The sequence below is a fragment of the Haliotis cracherodii genome, unplaced genomic scaffold (assembly GCF_022045235.1).
Source record: "Haliotis cracherodii isolate W230 unplaced genomic scaffold, xgHalCrac1.p SCAF_12, whole genome shotgun sequence".
Taxonomy (NCBI): Eukaryota; Metazoa; Mollusca; class Gastropoda; order Lepetellida; family Haliotidae; genus Haliotis; species Haliotis cracherodii.
The window spans coordinates 38,835,823-38,856,175 of record NW_027266267.1 but is presented as its reverse complement, the minus strand read 5'-3'; the positions used below and the strand labels follow the sequence as shown (position 1 = coordinate 38,856,175).

The window sequence follows — 20,353 nt, the reverse complement described above, 5'->3', positions numbered from 1 at the left end:
TAATCGAGTCTGGACCAGACAATCCAGTGATTAACATCTTGAGCATCGATACACGCAATTCGGATTCGATGACATGCATCAACCAAGTCAGCGAGCCTGACCACCCGATCCTGTTAGTCGCCTTCTTCGGCAAGCATGAATTGCCCAAGAACTCTTCTCTTCCTGGATTTTCACGGGTGTGAAGACGATGTAATTGATACGGGTATCATGGTGTATTTGTACCTTAAGTTTGCAGAGTTTCGTAGACTGTTCCCAGTCTAGAAACACTTTGATGACGTTTGTAATGTTTTTTTCAAATCATATTTCAAAGTGTATACTTTCTTTTGCTGGCAGTTTTGTTTACATAATCTCACCTGCAATTTTCCTCCATCTGTGATGAGGATGTTCTCTGCATTTAGGTTTATGTCTTTTTCGTCAAATATCAGTTCACCACCTGAAATGTTTTATTGTCGTGAAGTAAATTTCCAACTCATTAATAGGTCATATGGATAATTGAAAAAAAGTAGGAATACCTATGGTGGAAGATGCGTCTCCTGCAAAAAACGACTAAATGCTAACAAACACCATGACAGACAAAATGTTGTTTGGAGTAGACATATCCTAACAGGTGTTCTGTGCAGCAGTTATACATATCAGTCCAATGGAACTCCAATTCCAAGTAAGAAATGTACTTGAAAGTGACGAAAGAGGTTTAAACTATCAAATATTCCCATGTGAGGTTAAATGAAAAAGTATAAACGTTTAACGTCGTGTTCAAGATCATTGCACTTGTATGGCAAATTATATGCAGGGTTCATAGTTACTTATTCTGAATAGTTCTTGTTATAGGCAGAGTATAGTGATATAAGGTTTTCTGTAATAACGTGGCCAGCGATCTAACCAAACCCACCCACCCCCCCCCCCCCCCCCCCCCAACCCCTCCCCCCTAACTTCATCTATAACATCGAGGCAGTTCATTTCCAAGTAAGACATACCCTAGTCCCCATGAGTGAGTGAGTATGGTTTTACGCCGCTTTTAGCAATATTCCAGGAATATCACGGCAAAATACAAGCAATATCACGACGGGGGACACCAGAAAAATGGGCTTCACAAAATTGTACCAATGTCGGGAATCGAACCCGGCTCTTCGGTGTGACGAGCGAACACTTTAACCACTAGGCTACCCGACCGCCCTAGTCCCCATGAAACCGATTCTAAAGAATGTCTAAATCCTCAAAGAATTTTGGAATGCAATCATTTGTGGTTTAAACTGGAGGTGAGACCCGGGTTCGATCCCCGCCATGGGTACAAAGTGTGAAGCCCATTCTGCTGTCCCCCGACGTGACACACTGGAATATTGCTAAAAGCGGTGTAAAACCATACTCACTCACTCACTTGAGGTGAGCTACCAACAATTTTGAATGTGAGAGTAATGTCAAGTCATGTTGTCCGTGTATGTCTCCACGGTAGCACGGTTCATGCGCTGACACATGAAGGGTCATCATCGGACAGAACCAGATGGTCGAGCACACGCCTTGCGGATCGGGGCACAGTTAAGAGACACAGTCGTGTCATGAAATCGTCACAAACATCTATCAGCCTTCTACGGATGTTCCAGTCTTACCTTGGATGATTAGCATCTTCAGGATGGGCGTGTCAGTGTCCAGAAGAAGGATTTGACCTTTAGGGACGACGACAAGGTCACCTTTGGTCGGAGGGTCAAGTCCACCCCACGTGTATTTGGAGGACCACACATCGATGTACTCAAAGTCTGCGTTTGTCTGAAGCATTGAAGGGTAGACGGTTAACCATGGGCGGTGTGTCATAAACGATTAGCCATGAACGGTGTGTCATGAACAGTTAGCCATGAACGGTGTTATGGTTGGTTGGTTTGTTGTTCAACGCCGCACTCAGCAATATTCCAGCTATATGGTGGCGGTCTGTAAATAATCGAGTCTGGACCAGACAATCCAGTGACCTTTATTATTGGCATTCTCAAGGACAAACATTAACAGGTCATCGGGGATTCCAACGCCTTGCCAGTGCACTCTATCTTTCGTGCCACCTTGCTAAATAATAATGTGTTCTTGTCTCGAACATTGAATGATGAGCTCTTTGTTTATATTATCTTTTTACTAAGAAAAAAATACATGTTAAATGCCACATGAGCTCTTTGTATAGTTCATCTAACACAGAAAAAAATCATGTTTCTATGAAGAATGATTAACTGTACCTGTTTCGCCATTCCGTTTCCGTTGATTTCCACAATAACTTTGGTCTTCTGGGAGGATGTTGCACCGGAGATGCAAGTGATTTCCGTCGTTGTTACCGTGGAGACAGAGCAGTCAGCGCCACCTATCGTCACCGTAACTGCGCCTGTGCTGCTTCTGTAACCGCCAATGAAACTATTCAACATGTTTCCTACCTACTTCAACAGTCTTGGATCTAACGTTTAATAGAGATGTTACATGTACATGTGTGGGATAAATCACATGGATAAATCACATGGATAAATCATACGGATAAATCACAGGGATAAATCACAGGGATAAATCACAGGGATAAATCACATGGCTAATCCAAACTCAAGTCGGCTAGGGTTAGTTAAGGGAATATATCTAAAAAAAATTATCCGTAAAAGTCACGCAACGCATGTACAGCCAGAAACCAGTCTGTGTGAAACCTTTTAATGGCATGATGGAGCTAGTAATTCGTTATACTGACGGAAGGGAGTTGTGAGTGAGTTAGTATGGTTTGATGCCGCTTTAACAATATTCCAGCAATATCACGGCGGGGGACACCAGAAATGGGCTTCACTTATTGTACCCATGTCGGGAATCGAACCCGGGTCTTTGGCATGACGAGCCAACGCTTGAACCACTAGGCTACCCGACCGCCTAAATCACGGTTCATATGTGTACTTATAAATATAAAATGCACATAAATCACAACCACTAGCCCAGTACACTGTGAGATTACAGTAAAGTGAGGGTCTCTGTGAGTAATGAGCCTCGACTTCTTACCATATTTGCTTATCCAATTCCTATAGATACTGTTATATGGCATTGTAATTTATTCTTGAACAATGTTGTAATTGTATTACATTGATTCTGCTAAGATTCAGTAGAAGTTCACAACTCTATGTTTTAACAATAATTAGTTGTCAAGAATGTATTACTATCTTATGTAAGCAGTGGTGAGAGAGGTACTATATTTGGATCCTTTTGGAGTCCAATGGTATCTGGAATCTTCTAGAACACCAATCGACTAATCCAGGAAAGTATTGAACTTCCTTGAAAAGATGTATACACGTGGACAAGAGGGTGTTTCTCTCATCTCACATTACATCAAGACCAGCGGTAGTGTGAAGATCACGTTTCACCCTGGATCCAACGCACATTCTTCCTAGTAGTTCTCCTTATAAAATACCTACATAAACCCTTGCACCTCACTACCTCCACGAATATCAATTGTCGGTCCTTGTCGTAAGAGGCGACTATCCTTGTCGTTATGAGGCGACTAACGGGATCGGGTGGTCAGGCTCGCTGACTTGGTCGATGCATGTCATCGTATACCAATTACGTGGATCGATGTAATGAAGTCAATTACTGGATTGTCTTGCCCAGACGCGATTATTTACAGATTACTGGAATATTGCTGAGTGCGACGTCAAACAACAAACAAACAAACAAAAATATCCTTGAGACCAGGGTACACACCCGAAACCCGTTCCGGTAATCGTGATGTTGGTTCCGCCGCCCGTGCCCCCTCGTGTAGGGGAAACGCCGGTAACATCTGACGTTAGGCTGGCGTCGTACGTGTACACGGAGGATAATGTGTCGATGATGCCGTTGACGGTGACGACTACGTCGCAGCTCTCGGTACCGACCACGTTCACTGCAATAAAGTAATTTGTAACTAACAATACAGATTTTCATCATGATGGTCACTTTAGACATTGAAAGAAGTTAAGTGTGAGAATTAAAACACATTGCAATTATATAAGAAAGCTATAAAAAAAAAATGACGGATGTAGCATAACGGGAGACAACTTTGAAACTGTAAAACTTACGTTTCGATGGCGTGAGACACACAAACTGGACGGCCGTCTGGGAGGCGTTGGGCGCTGGCAGACAGTCCACCCCACATACAGTGACGTTCGTCCCGCCCACAATGAAGCCCGTCCCAGCCACCGTCAGCGTCTGACCCCCAGCGATTCCACCTGGGAAAGAGGGACATAATTTCAATACAATTTGCCGCGATATCAATTTGGTTTAGTTTGTTTGTTGTTTAAAGCCGTACTCAGAAATATTCCAGCTATATGACGGCCAGACAATCCCGTGATTGATATCGCAATTGGGATGTGATCATGATGACATGCTTCAACCAAGTCAGCGAGCCTGACCACCTGATCCCGTTAGTCGACTCTTACGACAAGCGTAGTCACCTTTTTCGGCAAGCATGGGTTTCTGAAGACCTATTCTACCCCGGATCGTCACGGTTGTTCTGTCAGCCAGTGTAATATATGACATATGTGAATGTAATACCAGAGGCCACAAACATGTATTTATTGAGAACCTGTACGGTGCAGGTGATCCGTTCAGACGAAGATGATAACTAGTACAGTCTACTTCAATCACACCCAAATCGACAGCTTTCAATGCTATAGTAGTATCACAAGAATTAACAAGAATATATTCTACATTTTGTTTGAGCTAATAACTATCAGATCAATAATATAACCAAACCACGATCAATAATCATACAAACTCTCCATATTGTACGATTCAAAGCATTACGTTATTGCCTGGGCAGTTTCTCGATTCGCGAGCTTGAATCCCTTGATGGAATCCCTGATTTATCCTGATTTATCCTGGTTTATCCCGATCCCCGTTCACGTAGATGTTCAGAACATGCATTTACCTCAGGCTCATTAAGTTGACTAACTATTATTTACCCGAAAGCTGTTCAAAGATGCTGAAGCCTCATGTAAGTCTCATTCTGCAATAATTATTATCTATTCTACAAATTACATGATATGAAATTCACATGCTACACCCATTTTACAAAGTGTGAGTGAGTAACTGGGTATGCTTTTAGGTCGCTTTTAGCAATAGTCCGGCAATTCAACAGCGGGGAACATCAGAATTGGGCGTCAAACATTGTCCCCTCGTGGAGAATTGAACCCGGGTTTCAGCTTGACGAGCGAACGCTTAAGTCACTTTGCTATCCCGAAACAACAAAATAAACCCGAGGTATGCTGAATGGGAACATGCAAGTTTCATGTTTGGGGATCAATTTTAATGTCAACCAATGTCAACGTACCTGATGAAGGGGACACCCCGGTAGCATCCATCTCATATGTTACTTCCACTGTCTGCGCAGAAGCCCCACTTCCTGACACGACCACTTTGATTGGATAGGCCCCCGTTTGCTGGTCGCCTAGCGTGCACGTAATGGAGGTCGGAGACGAGGCTGTAACAGTGCACGTGACCCCGCCAACCGTCACGGCGTTGTCGGAGTTGGTGGAGCTGTATCCTGTCCCTGCTATCGTGACTGTGTTGCCTCCGATTCCGTTTGTTGGCGACACGGATGACACCGTCGGCGTTGCCGCTGAAGAGTACGTGAACGTCTCGGACGGATAAGTGGTCCCCGCTGAGGTAACTACCACGTCGACAGATCCCGCAGCGTGGGATGGAGCGATGCAGCTGATGTTGGTTTGGTGGACGGAAACGATGGTGCAGCTGTTGCCATCAACAGTCACTGCAATCGAATTTGTGACGAACCCATTCCCCGTAATCGTTAAAATCACTTCGCCATTGACGCTACCAGATGATGGTGAAAATGATGAAATAGTCGCCAGACTCTGAACCGTGGATGAGGTAACAGCCTTCCCTTTTCCCTTTAACCGGACGTCAATTGTGTGTGTGCCAACGGGGACGTCGCCAACGTCACACATGATGGACGTGTCCGACACAGATCCGCTGACCACGCAGGGCACTCCCCCAACGGTTACCGTGACGTCGGAAGCAGATGTCCCAAACATGGTCCCAGTGATTGTTAATGGCGTTGATGAGGTGTTCACAGTTGCTGGAGACACGGCACTGACAGTAGGGGACAGATCTGTGGAGTAATTGTAGTTACAGCTGGTGTTGCAAGACACAGGCAACGCGTTGCCGCCGACTTGGACCGTCACTGACACCGGCACCTCTCCAGCGGGACCCGCAGGCGTGGCGCATACAATGTCCGTATAGTTGAGACTCTCTACGACACACTCATATCCCTGCAGACTTACGAAAACGTCGGACTTCGTTCCCTGGAACCCTGACCCCGAGAGTGTGACAAGAGTTCCGCCCCCTGTCGACCCTGAAGAAGGTGACATGGACTCGATGACAGGTAGAAGGACGAATCTCCTAGACAGATCGCCGGGGAGAGCTATTGCCGCATTCCCTCTGTTCCCAATCCTCACGGAGAGCTCCCCGGGAGACCCAATGCTTGGTGCATTCGTGGTGTCAATCTTAAAGGAAACGGACGTGTTGGTGCTGGATTGAACGACGCCCACGGCATCCCCGATCTTGACCTCATTCTGGCAGCTGGTAAAGCTGAACCCTGATCCCTGCACTATGAGCTCGTCTACTGATGACCCCTGTCTCAGGTTCAGGTCGGTGACGACAGGAGAACTGCAGCGCCAGAATTTGAAATTGAACTTTGACACGTCGACGTCAGCCGGCTCCGATTCCGTGCATCCGTCCATTGCGTCTACAACTCCGGGACAAGGGCCATCGGAAGCGGGGTCTGAACCTCCTGTAAGACACAAAGAGTGAGTGAGTTAAGTTTAACCTTTGACATACAGTAAACTACGGTTATAACGAACCCAAAGGGACCACTAATTCTTGTTCGTTATAACCGTAATTCGCTATAAGCATATATACAGCATAACTACAGCAAATTTTAGGGACAAAAAAGTAAGTTCGTTATATCCGTCAGTTCGTTATAAGCGTGTTCGTTTTAACCGTAGTTTACTGTATCTCACTTATATCACAGAGTTTCTTTTTAATTTGAGAGGAAAGCCTGAAGTGATGCAGGTTGAGGTCATAGTGATATCAAACCAAGAAATATAATCAGGGTGAACTCGGATTCGAACCAAAATAAAACAAATAAGTGTCAATAGAACGAATAATTGAATCGTGTTCTATCCCATTGTGACCAATAATATTACAACGACATCGCGGCAAATAAGTCGATTGTCTACCCATCACACAGTTTCGCAATGGTAGCGGACATGGAGTCGATTCACGTTGTCAAACGTAACCAAAGACGGATTGGCCTCTTTAAAACATCTGTTTTGTTGATGGACTACATCGGTGTATGAAATAAGTACCACAGCAGCGTTCTGCATAAACTGCGTCAAAAGTTCCCACACACCTGGTTGATACACAGCCTCGTGGCCGGCCACTGTCAATCGGAGGACCTTGGCGTGTGACGGCGCTTGTACTACTGAGACCTTGCCCTTGAAGGAGATTGTGTCAAACTCGTCCGCGTAGCCGCTCCAGTAATGGAAGTTCCCTGCCGCACCGAACTTGTACTGGTACTGACCTGTGGGAGAAATATATCCTCATATCACATATATCACCATTGTTATTCAGTATTTTGTATAATTTCATACGGGTTATATTTTTTTCTCTTAAACTATGTGCTGGTTTTGTATATTCAGGGAAATGTAATTATTCCAGATACTGAAGTTTATACCGTGTATGTGTCTCACAGGAAGAAAATTGGAAAGAAACTTTATTTTCATAATTTCTGAGTATTCTGGTGTTTTTGACGAAATTCGTGAACTTCTAATGCTTGCTTCATTTCGGACTTTCATCCAACATGAGGGGTAGCCTAGTGGTTAAAGCGTTCGCTCGTCACGCCGAAGACCAGGGTTCGAATCCCGATGTGGGTAGAATGTGTGAAGCCCATTTCTTGTGTACCTCGCCATGATATTCCTGGAATTGCTAAAAGCCGTGTAAAATAATATTCACTCACTCCAACAAAAAAGCTGAGACAACGTCGTACAACTGAAGTACTGTTCACAGCGGCCTTAAACTTGTCTCACTAAGTATTGATAACACTCACACCACAGACTAGTGTATCAATATCAATATCAATAAGTTCTCAATCTGAAATATTTAATAGTATGTAGTTACGGCTATCTGTAGTCAACTTGTACCCACCATTTGGAACCTTGACACTGCCGGAAGTGACGCCATTGGATTTCTCCACCGTTGTACTAGCGTTCATCAGCTCCGCTATGCGGTACCCGATACCGGATACCCACTTGGGCGTGGTCCACGACCACTTGACGGAGTCCCCGACGTTCACCTCAACGCTGCTTGGGTTCCAGGCGTATCCGTAGCCGAAGTCTAAAGGCATAAACAGCACACAGTGATCCAGTGTACACAGCGAAGCCCCCCCCCCCCCCCCCCCATCCAAATACCGTTAGTACGGGTACCGTTAATCCGGTTACCGTTATACTGCTTTATATAAATAATAAAATGATAATAAATGCATTTATGATGCGACAGGTTCAATTCACCAAGTGGATGCTCATAGCGCTACACTATTAATACAACGGTCAATGGATCAGTGAGCACTCGATTTTCATTCTCAGCTCCCTGGGGAGTATACAGCCCAAGCTGCCTATGAGGCGATAGAAGGTAAACAACCACATTACCATCTCATCCTACCGGGTACCCACTCACTGCTGGGTGAACAGAGGCACATTTCGAACAAAGTCACTTGCCTAAGGAGACACCACATGTGGTACATGTGCTTCAGTGTGGGGCAGGACCGAAGCCCTAGAAACTCTCAGAAGTCAAGCTGCTGAACGTGGTCACCCATCCACCTACTCTCCGAGACCTACGTTGCTTAACTTCACTTGGGGCGGTCGGGTAGCCTCGTGGTTAAAGCGTTCGCTCGTCACGCCGAAGACCCGGGTTCGATTCCCGACATAGGTACAATGTGTGAAGCCCATTTCTGGTGTCCCCCGCCGTGATATTGCTTGAATATTGCTAAAAGCGGCGTTAAACCAAACTCACTCACTCACTCATTAACTTCACCTTCAAAAAAAATATTACTCAACCCAAACACCACAATCCACACACACACACCACATCCCTTAAATATCAGATGGTTCGCCCCTAAGCTTTATATATTAAGGAGCAAACGGTCTAGGTCCACACGTTGTTACTAGTGCCGTATAGGAAACTGAACAATTTCTCTCTGTCTTCAGAATAACCAATACTTGCTAGGTTGGATTTAATAATAAAGTTTGAATTGAATAGGACAGCCAAATATCGCAAGTTAAGCCATTCTCTAAGACGTGCTACGTACGTGTATGCGTGCCCGTGTTTTTGACCTCATGGACAACCCCTGTATCCTGGATGGTACAGACGATCTGAGTGCTGTTGATGACGTCGGAGACGCAGGCGTGAGGTCCGAAACTGACCAGCGTGTTGCTGTCCAGGAACCCCTCGCCAGTGATGGTCACTCGGGTACCGCCGTACACAGAGCCCCGAGAGGGGGAGATGTTGGTCACTTTTAGGATGTAGTCGATGTTAGCTATGCTGTTGATTCTGAAATATGCATAGTATTGAAGCGTAAGTATGGATGACTACCGGGGCCATAATACTATTCCATGATTGCAATAGTAATGCAATGACTATTTGATTTGATACCAAACCCTAACACGACCGCTATTGCCTGTTCTCATTTTATTTGTAGTGGATTACAGTAAACCACGGTTATAACGAACTCAAAGGGACCACTAATTTTAGTTCGTTATAACCGTAGTTCGTTATAAGCACATATACAGCACATATACAGCACATATACAGCACATATACAGCAAATGGACGGGATCAAAACACAGTTCGTTATATCCGTCAGTTCGTTATAAGTGTGTTCGTTATAAACGTAGTATACTGTACTACTAATCGGGATCGGGGCCGAGCGCGCGCGCGTGTGTGTGTGTGTGTGTGTGTGTGGATGGGGTTGGGGGTGGGGGGTGGGGGGGTGGGGGGGTGAGATGGATGGGGTGGGTTATAGTGGTGCTGGTGATGTGTGTGTTTGGCTGGGTGGTGTATGTGTGTTGGGGATGGGGGTGGGTGGTCGTGTGGGAGTGGGGGGTGTATGTGGAGGAGTGTGGGGGTGGGGGTGGGGGTGGGGATGGGGGGTGGGGGGATTAAGTGGTTAATCTTTCGCTCCTCACGCCAAAAGCCCTGGTCGATTCGCAAAAGGAGAACAATGTCTTGCCCAAAGGTAGGTACACCCAACATTACTGTTCATGTGAATGAAGAATTTTAACTCTGTCCCTAACGAACCGGCTTATATGTAATGACAAAAGGGCCATTGATCTGACCATGACGATGACGTACCTCAGGTCAGCTACTCCTTGACCACCTATTTGTAGCTGGACTTGGTAGGACCCTGGGGCGTTGGAGGGCAGGGTGGCCACAATCTCGGTGTCCGAGTAGCTGGTAATGTTCACGACCTTGCCCCCAATTGTCAAGGGCTCAGCTGGGTCGGCGGATGCCCCGAAACCTGTGCCTGTGATGGTGATGGGAGCGCCACCTGCAAATTGGTTATTGATAAATTGATTCACAATTTGATTGAATGTTATGTCCTACATTGATAGGCGTGATACGTCATGTACAATATTGTTTGTTTGTTTTGTTTGTTTGTTGTTTAATGCCGCAGTCAACAATATTCCAGCTATATGACAGCGGTCTGTAAATAATCGAGTCTGGACCAGATAATCCAGTGATTGACATCATGAGCATCCATCTACGCTATTGGGATACGATGACATGCAGCAACCAAGTCAGCGAGCCTGACCACCCGATTCCGTTAGTCGCCTCTTACGACAAGCATAGTCGCCTCTCACGACAAGCATGGGTTGCTGAAGACCTATTCAACCCCGGATCTTCACGGGGGGAGACAAGCATGGGTTGCTGAAGACCTATTCAACCCCGGATCTTCACAGGGGGAGACAAGCATGGGTTGCTGAAGACCTATTCAACCCCGGATCTTCACAGGGGGAGACAAGCACGGGTTGCTGAAGACCTATTCTACCCTGTGTCTCGATGGGTATCATGTACAAAAGGTAAACTGTTTACATTATTTTACATTAAAGGCAGTTCAGGAGTTAAGGTGGGGAAGGAGTGAGTGAGTGAGTGAGTATCGTTTTACGCCGCTTTTAGCAATATTCCAGCAATATCACGGCGGGGGACACCAGAAATGGGCGGTGGGGAAGGAAAGGGCGAACCTAAAAATACAATTTTTCGCTCTTATAAACACATTACCTTCAACTGATGATGATGTGACGGAGAGAGACGAGATGATGGCCGACGCCGACGCGTCATACGTGAACTGTGATGGTGACGTCAGATTAGCGCTGTTCTGACTGACGGTGATTGCCACAGCGGCTCCTGATGTAGAGGACTGAACGTTCGGGATAACACAGAGATGAGGATTAGCAACAGCAACAGCAGCAATCGCAGGTAGACATGAAACATAATTCAGTTCTTCAACCATTCATTACTACAAAGGTGCCTCGCACGTCACCAGTAATCAGCTCAGCGGAGGAATGTGTGAGTGAGTATGGTTTTACGCCGCTTTTAGCAACATTCCAGCAACATCACGGCGGGGGTCACAAGAAATGGGCTTCACACATTGTACCAATTTCGGGAATCGAACCCGGGTCTTTGGAGATAATAAGATCACGGAGCGACGAGCTAACCCTTTAGCAACAAGGTTTAACCACCGCCCAGTAGAAGACATGGAACATATTTTGAATAGACATATTGACATATTGAATTGACATATATCTGTCAATAATCAGGCATACTTGAGGTTGTAGTGATGAATTACTAGTTTTAAAGAAAATGATGTCGCATGGAAAACGCTGACAAGAGTGAGTATGGTTTTACGCCGCTTTTAGCAACATTCCAGCAATATCACGGCGGGGGACACCAGAAACGGGCTTCACACATTGTCCCCATATTGAGAATCGAACCCGGGTTTTCAGCGTGACGAGAAAACGTTTTAACCACTAGGCTAACAGTATGAAGAAACTCGATATGAAATAATTAGGAATTTACGAATCAAGGTGAATATTAATTTTGAGCTGCTGACATGTTTGTATTGGTATATTTGTCACTATCATCTGTGTGGGTATTGTAATGGGTGCGTGTTTGATAACTTACCGATTTTGGGGTGAGGCATACTATCTGCCCGGGAGTCACGCTGGTCGAGGGACAGAGGACGCCGTCGACGTAGGTCAAGCCGTCATTGGTAAAGCCATATCCTGTTATCGTCAATGCCGTGCCACCTGGGAACAAAGACAATAGCCGTGTGTGTAGATACTTACACAGAAAATAGAAGCAACTCAGGAACAGGTCTTGTCTCAAACGTAGATAATGCCACTTGTTGGTTGTATTCTTTTATATATTTTATGGTTTAGTTTGTTGCGTTTTTTTATTAACGCGGCATTCATCGATAGTTCAGTTAAAGGAAGGGGGGCTTTATGTAATCGTGCATCGGCCAGACAATCAAGTGATTGGCACCATGAGCATAGTTCTACGCAAATGGTTTACGGTGACATGCATCAACCAAGTGTTTGACGTCGCACTTATCAATATTCCAGCTATATGAGCAGACAATCCAGTGATTCGGATAGGATCACATGTATCAACGAAGTCAGCGAGTCTGACCACCCGATCCCGTTTAGTCGCCTCTTACAACAAGCAGAGTCTCCTTTTTCTGCAAGCATGGGTTGCTGAAGACAAACTCCAACCCGGATATTCACGGGTCAGTTTATCAAACGCTGTTTTGCCCAGTCCAGTTTCAATTAGGGGAGACAGGCAGGGTAACAACATCTTTCACGCGGCCGAAGATTGAACACCTCACCTTCCACTCAGCAGGCAGACGCTTTATCAAGAGTGCTTAAGTTGGGTTTAACGCCGCTTTTAACAGTATTCCAGTTATATCACGGCGTGTCAGCTTAATGTGGGAAGAAAGCCCGAAGTGATGCAGGTCTCGGACGTTTACCACTTTGGTGAAACCAACGAGCACAGGTATGGTGCTGACAAACCTAGAAACATAATCGGGGCGAACCGGGATTCGAACCCACAATCATAGGTTTCTGGCGTGCCTAAGGGATGCAACTCTGCACAGCGAGCTTTATCAAGGAGAGACCTCTGATATATTTAAAGTGCAATCATTTGTCTCTGTTAGTATATCTAACCATATGGTACTCCTGACACAAGGATGAGATAATGACTAAAAAAATGATAGTCACGTTATCTTACCTGCGATGCTGCCGTTGCTAGGTGATATGGCGGTGATGTCTGATACGTATGAAAACTGAACAGACCCGCTTGCCTCCCCTTTGCCCTCTACAATAACCTTGACATTGTGACTACCAGTTGGCCCATTGCCAACGTTGCACGTTATTGATGACGTGGTTGCAGCAGTGACGGTGCACGTAACCCCGGCAATGATGACCCGGGTGTTGTTTATGTTGGTGTCGAAACCGGATCCTGCGATGGTTGCAGCTGTGCTTTGAGCTTCGGTTCCTGGTAAAAAGAAATTGAGAAAAGAACGTCACTCCAATTCTAATAAAGCTCACATAACAGACATTTATTGTATACCGCTCTATCTTGCCTGTCAGTACACTATACGGTCTGATAAGACAAAATGTCGTCTGAATATACCGTACATAATGACGTAAATGCGCATTAAATAAAATAATATATTATGGAATAATGTGGCGCATTTTTATCTGGAAATCTTGGAGTTTCTTTGTTTGTTGTTTATCGCCGCACCAGCACTATTCCAGATATATGGCGGGGGTCTGTTAGTAATCGGGGCGGTCGGGTAGTCTAGTGGTTTAAGCGTTCGCTCGTCACGCCGAAGACCCGAGTTCGATTCCGGACATGGGTACATTGTGTGACGCCCATTTGTGGTGTCCCCGCCATGATATTGCTGGAATATTGCTAAAAGCGGCGTAAAACTCACTCACTCACTCACTGTTAATAATCGAGTCTGGATCAGACAATCCAGTGACTGACATCATGAGCATCCATCTTATTGGGATACGATGATATACATTAACCAGGTCAGCGAACCTGACCACCCAATATTGCTGGTCGCATCTTCCGTCAAGTATGTGTTGGTGAAAACCATTTCTAACCCGGATCTTTACCGGTCACATCTTGGAGTTTGATTATCTTCGAATATATTGTCATGTAGGATTCACCGACAGTCTCCATTAATTCATCGAATATAATTTCTACAGTCTTAGTGTTACCGTTTTCTGATTACTTTTTCATAATTCAAAGGGGGCACGGTGGCCCAGTCGTCTAAGGCGCCGCAATTCGCTGTGCAGAGTTCCGTCCCTTGGGCACGCCAGAAACCTATGATTGTGGGTTCGAATCCCGGTTCGCCCCGATTATGTTTCTAGGTTTGTCAGCACCATACCCGTGCTCGGGCTTCGGGCTTCGGGCTTCGGGCTTCCCTCCCACATTAAGCTCACACGTCGCGATATAACTGTAATAATGTTAAAAGCGGCGTTAAACCCAACCCAACTCACTCACTCACTCATAATTCAAAGAAAGGGCTACTCTCATTATTTTCATGACACATTTTTGGCCTTGGGCTGATACCTATTCACTTCTAGATTTCCAGTATCTATTGTCTGTATCACCTGATGTGGGCGTGATGGATGTGATGGTGGGCGTGGTACCAGATGTCCACTCATAGCTGCAGTCAGTCTCACAGTGGCTGGGGATGTCGTTGATAAACAGCTGCACCTAAACACAATACATGTTCAATATGTAAAGGGCTCTTCATGTTGACACCTGCATTCCAAAAGGGCACACAAATACGTATTGAGGGTACCCTGATACAGTATATTTCCATCCCTGGACTCATCTTCCCTAGGCAAGGGAGTTAACTGACCATGTAAGTCCAGTTTCCTCCCTTGCCGAACTGGGCTGCAATTCCGGAGTTACATTTTGGCTGGACTAACGAGTCTATGCATAGTCTAATCACAATCGCATCATGAACTAGACATTCGGTTTGCAAACAACATGTTCTTCATCGTGCAGATTTAGGTCTACAGTTGGGTTTACAAAGCATGTTTATCGTCAGATATTTGTCGTGTCGACAGATATATTGCAAATCTTTTCATGTTTTTAATCAAGGTGCTCAAGTGATTTGATGCGCTTCACGAGGTAAGATCCATTTCATTACACTAAAGATCTTGATCATCTGTTAGACCGTCTTTATTGGGTGCCGCCATTGCAAGTGATATGAGAGGTGGAATCTGATTGGTCAGTAGGAGGGACATAGAAGGGACATAACTCGTAAAATAGCCACTAATTGCTCTACGATCGACCCTTGAAATCGCAGCAAGTTCGGCAAGGGTGGAAACTGGACTTGTACAGTCAGTGAACGACCTTACCTCGAAAAGATGCCCTGGACTAAGGCAACAAACAAACACTTATATTACGTTTTTATGCAAATTGTGTCAATTGTTTCGGTAGATGGCCAAGACTGGTTGTTTTCTGGCTTAGACGTTCCATATATATTTTGGAACACCAGTTCACGTTTATGAAATTACTAGACTAAGTATATGTCTCACTCTTCTACGTGTAGTGCCGTCTATAAATGCTTTCAGCAATGTTAATTTTGTTAACATGTCTCGTTCATGATATGCTTTCTCTTCTTATACAGGCGGCACCGTCTCACCTGAGCCTTGCTGTGTCCTGTCCTCAGCATGTCGCCGACGATGGGGTCGTACCACAAACTGCCGTCGGTGACAGTAACTACAGACGCCGTCACGCTACTTCCAGTCATCAAGCTTGTGTCCAGCTGAAAGTACATCATACAGTATAATGAGATATCAATTTGGTTTTGTTACAAAATGGACATACACAGTAGATGTTCCTGAATTTCGGATCGTATCTCTGCTGAGTAGTTCCGATCAAATCGATTAAAGATCTCACCAAAGGTAAAATAATAATACATTTTCAGCTAAATAACGTAACGTGAGTGAGTGAGTCGCGACGTGTCAGCTTAATGTGGGAGGAAAGCCCGAAGTGATGCAGGTCTCTGACGTTAACCACTTCAGTGAAACCCACGAGCACGGGTATGGTGCTGACAACCTAGAAACCAAATCGGGGCGAACCGGTATTCGAACCCACAATCATAGGGTTCTGGTGTGCCCAAGGGACGCAACTCTGCACAGCAAATCGCGGCGCCTTAGCCGACTGGGCCACCCGTGCCCCCTGTTTTTTATGTCATCAATGTGAAAAATATTATGAAATTTCAAACCACGCTGATTTTCTTACCGTCATTTCGTCCAAGTCACCGCCTTGGTTTAACCAGGTCACAATGTACTCAAAGTTAGAGCAACTTCCTTCCCTCTCAACTTTCATATTACCCAGGGTGCTCAGCGCCTGAAGCTGGTCCGTCACTTCCTCCGCAGTCGCCGTTGGTGGCATTCCTGGAACAGCGAATCGTGAAGATATCAAAAATGTTATAAAGATAAAAAAAAAGAATAAAACGAGAATACAAAATGAAAACAAGTTCAGGAATAAGATGACACAGTCGGAATAAAATAGGAATATGATCATTTACAAAGCAATATTAATTAAGTAACAGGGACTTAAGGGCTTAGAAGTGACAAGGTTAATTATGTAGAGTTCACTGAGAGCAATATGCTTTAAAAAGGCACAGATGTGCCAGTTGAGTGTGGAGGCCCACGGTAACGTCTTGGACCCTTAGACAGCCTCCTATCTGTATCATCTATTTTGAAAACGACAATGTAATGACAGAAGTAGTAGTAGTCAAAGCAGTAGTTGCAACGGTAGAAGTGGTAGTAATGGTAGTGGTAGTGGTGTTGGTAGGAGAAGCAGCATCAGTAGTAGTAGCAGTAGAAGTAGTTTTCGCAGTAGTAGGTGTAGTAGTAGTGGTAAGAATAGTAGCAGTGGTAGCAGTAACAGTAGCAGCAGTAGTAGCAGTAATAGTAGACTAAGTACTTTTTGCAATAGCAGTAGTAGCAGTGGTAGTAGAGTGAGTGAGTATGGTTTTACGCCGCTTTTAGCAATATTCCAGCGATATCACGGCGGGGGACACCAGAAATGGGCTTCACACATTGTACCCATGTTGAGAATCGAACCCGGGACTTCGGCGTGACGAGCGAACGCTTTAACCACCAGGCTACCCGACCGCCCCCAGTGGTAGTAGAAGGAGTAGTAGTAGTATCAGTAGAAATAGAAGTAGTAGCAGTAGTTGTAGTAGTTGTTGTAGCAGTTGAATTAGTTGTCGCAGTAGTAGTAGTAGTAGTAGTAGCAGTAGCAGTAGTTGTAGTAGTTGTTGTAGCAGTTGAATTAGTTTTCGCAGTAGTATAGTAGTAGAAGTAGTAGTAGGTGTGGTAGCTGGAGGTTGTGACAGTGGTTAGAGTGTGTGAATATATCTGTACGAGCGAACACACTAACTCGTGGCATTCCCCACGACCAATATAGCAATTATAATTTTCCAGACGAACCCTGGACATAGTACTCTGTGTACACCGACAGCACGATACATACCTTCGGTTGTCTGCCCTTTGTACGACACAGAGAAACTTCCACCGATAGGTGGCGATGCTGCGTTGACTCTAGTAATTTCAACCCCGAGTTTCGAGCCGCCGTTGGAGACGGAGAAGACTGCGCTGCTGCTGCTGTTAGAGACGTCCCCGCTAGTCAGCTGAAGAAGAAGTTGATGTCTCGAAATTAAACACATCTAACATCCATCTCACATGCTAGCGGTGGTTACGGCATCTCGTCATCCCTTCATCGTTTATGAGTAGCTGTCAGTACTAGGGGCTACTAGATTGATTGATTGATTGATTGATTGATTGATTGAGTATGGTTTTACGCCGTTTTTAGCAATATTCCAGCAATATCACGGCGGGGGACACCAGAAATGGGCTTCACACATTATACGCATGTCGGGAATCGAACCCGGGTCTTCGGCGTGACGAGCGGACGCTTTAACCACTAGGCTACCCCACCGCCCCAGGGGCTACTAGATGTTTACACAAAGAATATATAACGATGTGTGCATCTTCTGCGGTAAAAGTATTGGTCGATTGGATAATAAAATTGTTAATAAGCAGCGAGAGAATAGAAACAACCAATTTGATGCTTTCATCAAAAAGTCCGAGTATGTGTTATAACTTGTCATTTGTGGAAAGTAATTGAAAGAGAAATAAACAAACTCTGTTGACGTCATGTCAATAAATATAGTTGTCATTACAATCTTTATATCAATACAAAAAGGTTTTTCAGCACTTTTTCAAAAATAAACGTCTTGTCGGAAATTGCTACAATAACCATGACACATATCCCTACCCGTGAAGATATGGGTTAGAAGAGGTCTTCAGCAACACATGATTGTCTCCCCTACCCCCCGTGAAGATCAGTGTCAGAATAGGTCTTCAGCAACCCATGCTTGCCATAAAATGCGACTATGCTTGTCCTAAGGGGCACTAACGGGATCTGGTTCGCTGACTTGGTTGATGCATGTCATCGTATCCCTATTGCGTAAATCGATGCTCATGATGTCCATCACTGGATCGTCGAGTCCAGGTTCGATTATTTACAAACCGCCTCCACATAGCTGGACTATTGCTGGGTGCGGCGTTCAACAACAAACAAACAAACAAACAAATGACACGCATCCCGTTTATCTCACCTTGCCATACGCGACCCCCAGCAGAGGGAACTCATTCCCACACGCGTGGGGGTCAAGCTTGACCGTGTACTGGCCAGACTCGGAGCTGGTCACTTCAACGTCCCGGATGAACACTCCGTTAGGACGTGCCTGGGGCAATCGCCTTAGGTTGACGCCATCTGAAAACGACAAGTAGCACTACAGTTTAATACGTACAAGTATCAACTGATATAATATACAGGCTTTGGCCGCATTTGTTCTCCTTAATGAATTAACACATTTCGGCGAATTTAATTCGTTGAGATGGAAATCTTTGCCTATTGCCAGAAAGTAACGAAAGAAAGAAAATATCGAAAAGACTTCGGCATATTTTATACACTGGTTAAAATACGATTTTCACAAACTCAAGATAGTTAAAAAAATCTTCATAAATTTATAAATTTAAATATATATAATAACTACTTGGAAATTTCTGGAGATTGTTATCTGGAAATGTTGTACACTGTCATAAACGTGTCGCAATTAATTTCGAAACTATTTTTGTTGTCAAATTATGTCTACAGTTTTTCTAAACCAGGTTGAGTACACACAAACAGGTATTCCACAATTAGGGTCATAATGCCAGTCAGCTGATTTAGTTTCTATATTGCTGTCCTCGCAACCTTGTTTACACAAAAAGACCCACCGGTTTCCGTCGTTGTCGGTTTTCTGACGATGGTGACGACGTCCACGTAGAGGTCAAGGGATGAGGATTGTCGTGTGATGGTGAGGCGGTCCACCCTGTGATCGGAGCCGGAGGACCGGTGAGCTCTAGCGACGTCGTAGATATTCTCGCAGTGGTAGCTCCATCTGAGCGAGCGAGTGAGTTAGAAACTATTCATCGTCGTATTGGCAACAAATCGGATACCAGAATAGAATATACTTCTTACAAACATGCACAGCAAATTAGCTAGTAAATAACGCAGATTTAACATATTTAAACATCGGAAAGATAAAGGTTAAAAAATGAAAAACAGAGAAAATGAAAAAAAACACTGTCGTTTCTGAGCGCCATGGTATCAAAACACACAAGGGCGTTCAGCCATGGGTATACATTGCTTTCTGTGTGGTTTTCGTTCGGTTAGATCGAAATGTCCGAATAAAGCATTCAGTACTGGACAACAATATACCACTTCTACCATGTCCCCATGTTAAATTCAATCAATATTCAACTGTGTTGTCGAGAATAAATATCACCACAATGCAACATGATCTGTATTCACGGTATATCCTGAAGGGGGGGTGGGGGAGAGACCCTTAAATACACGAATGTCAAAGAGAATGGCCAAGTACTGGATTTATATTGCAACAGAAAGTAACCACACACACACACAAAAGTAACGAAAGTAACGAAAAAGATATCAAACGTATGACACAACTTTAATGATAACTGATCGTGATGAAAACTGGACTGTTCACCCTTGGCTAAGCTGTATAGAGCAGTGACTTAATGATTGCGGTTTGACCGAAGAACTTCTCGTACCTTAATTGTTTTAAAACGAATGGATTGCCATAACTGTTGACAGAATGCGAAAGAAACATGTTTGATCCAAAATGAAGAAGCTA

General features: G+C 44.7%; 1 protein-coding gene across 1 annotated transcript in view; it reads right to left on the bottom strand.

Moving 5' to 3' along the window:
• LOC139457369 (fibrocystin-L-like) overlaps positions 1-20,353 on the bottom strand; it is a 72,301-nt gene that overhangs the window by 27,709 nt on the left and 24,239 nt on the right. Inside the window, exons 21-39 of the mRNA XM_071238775.1 lie at positions 19,434-19,597; positions 18,770-18,927; positions 17,623-17,779; positions 16,381-16,535; positions 15,779-15,901; positions 14,733-14,838; positions 13,336-13,602; positions 12,232-12,356; positions 11,329-11,467; positions 10,402-10,597; positions 9,359-9,600; positions 8,200-8,388; positions 7,406-7,576; positions 5,306-6,784; positions 4,053-4,202; positions 3,700-3,877; positions 2,214-2,367; positions 1,605-1,761; positions 354-433 (exon numbers count right to left, since the gene is read on the bottom strand). Of these exons, the coding sequence (XP_071094876.1) occupies positions 354-433; positions 1,605-1,761; positions 2,214-2,367; positions 3,700-3,877; positions 4,053-4,202; positions 5,306-6,784; positions 7,406-7,576; positions 8,200-8,388; positions 9,359-9,600; positions 10,402-10,597; positions 11,329-11,467; positions 12,232-12,356; positions 13,336-13,602; positions 14,733-14,838; positions 15,779-15,901; positions 16,381-16,535; positions 17,623-17,779; positions 18,770-18,927; positions 19,434-19,597 (4,390 nt within the window). The remainder of the gene's footprint in view (positions 1-353; positions 434-1,604; positions 1,762-2,213; positions 2,368-3,699; positions 3,878-4,052; positions 4,203-5,305; positions 6,785-7,405; positions 7,577-8,199; positions 8,389-9,358; positions 9,601-10,401; positions 10,598-11,328; positions 11,468-12,231; positions 12,357-13,335; positions 13,603-14,732; positions 14,839-15,778; positions 15,902-16,380; positions 16,536-17,622; positions 17,780-18,769; positions 18,928-19,433; positions 19,598-20,353) is intronic.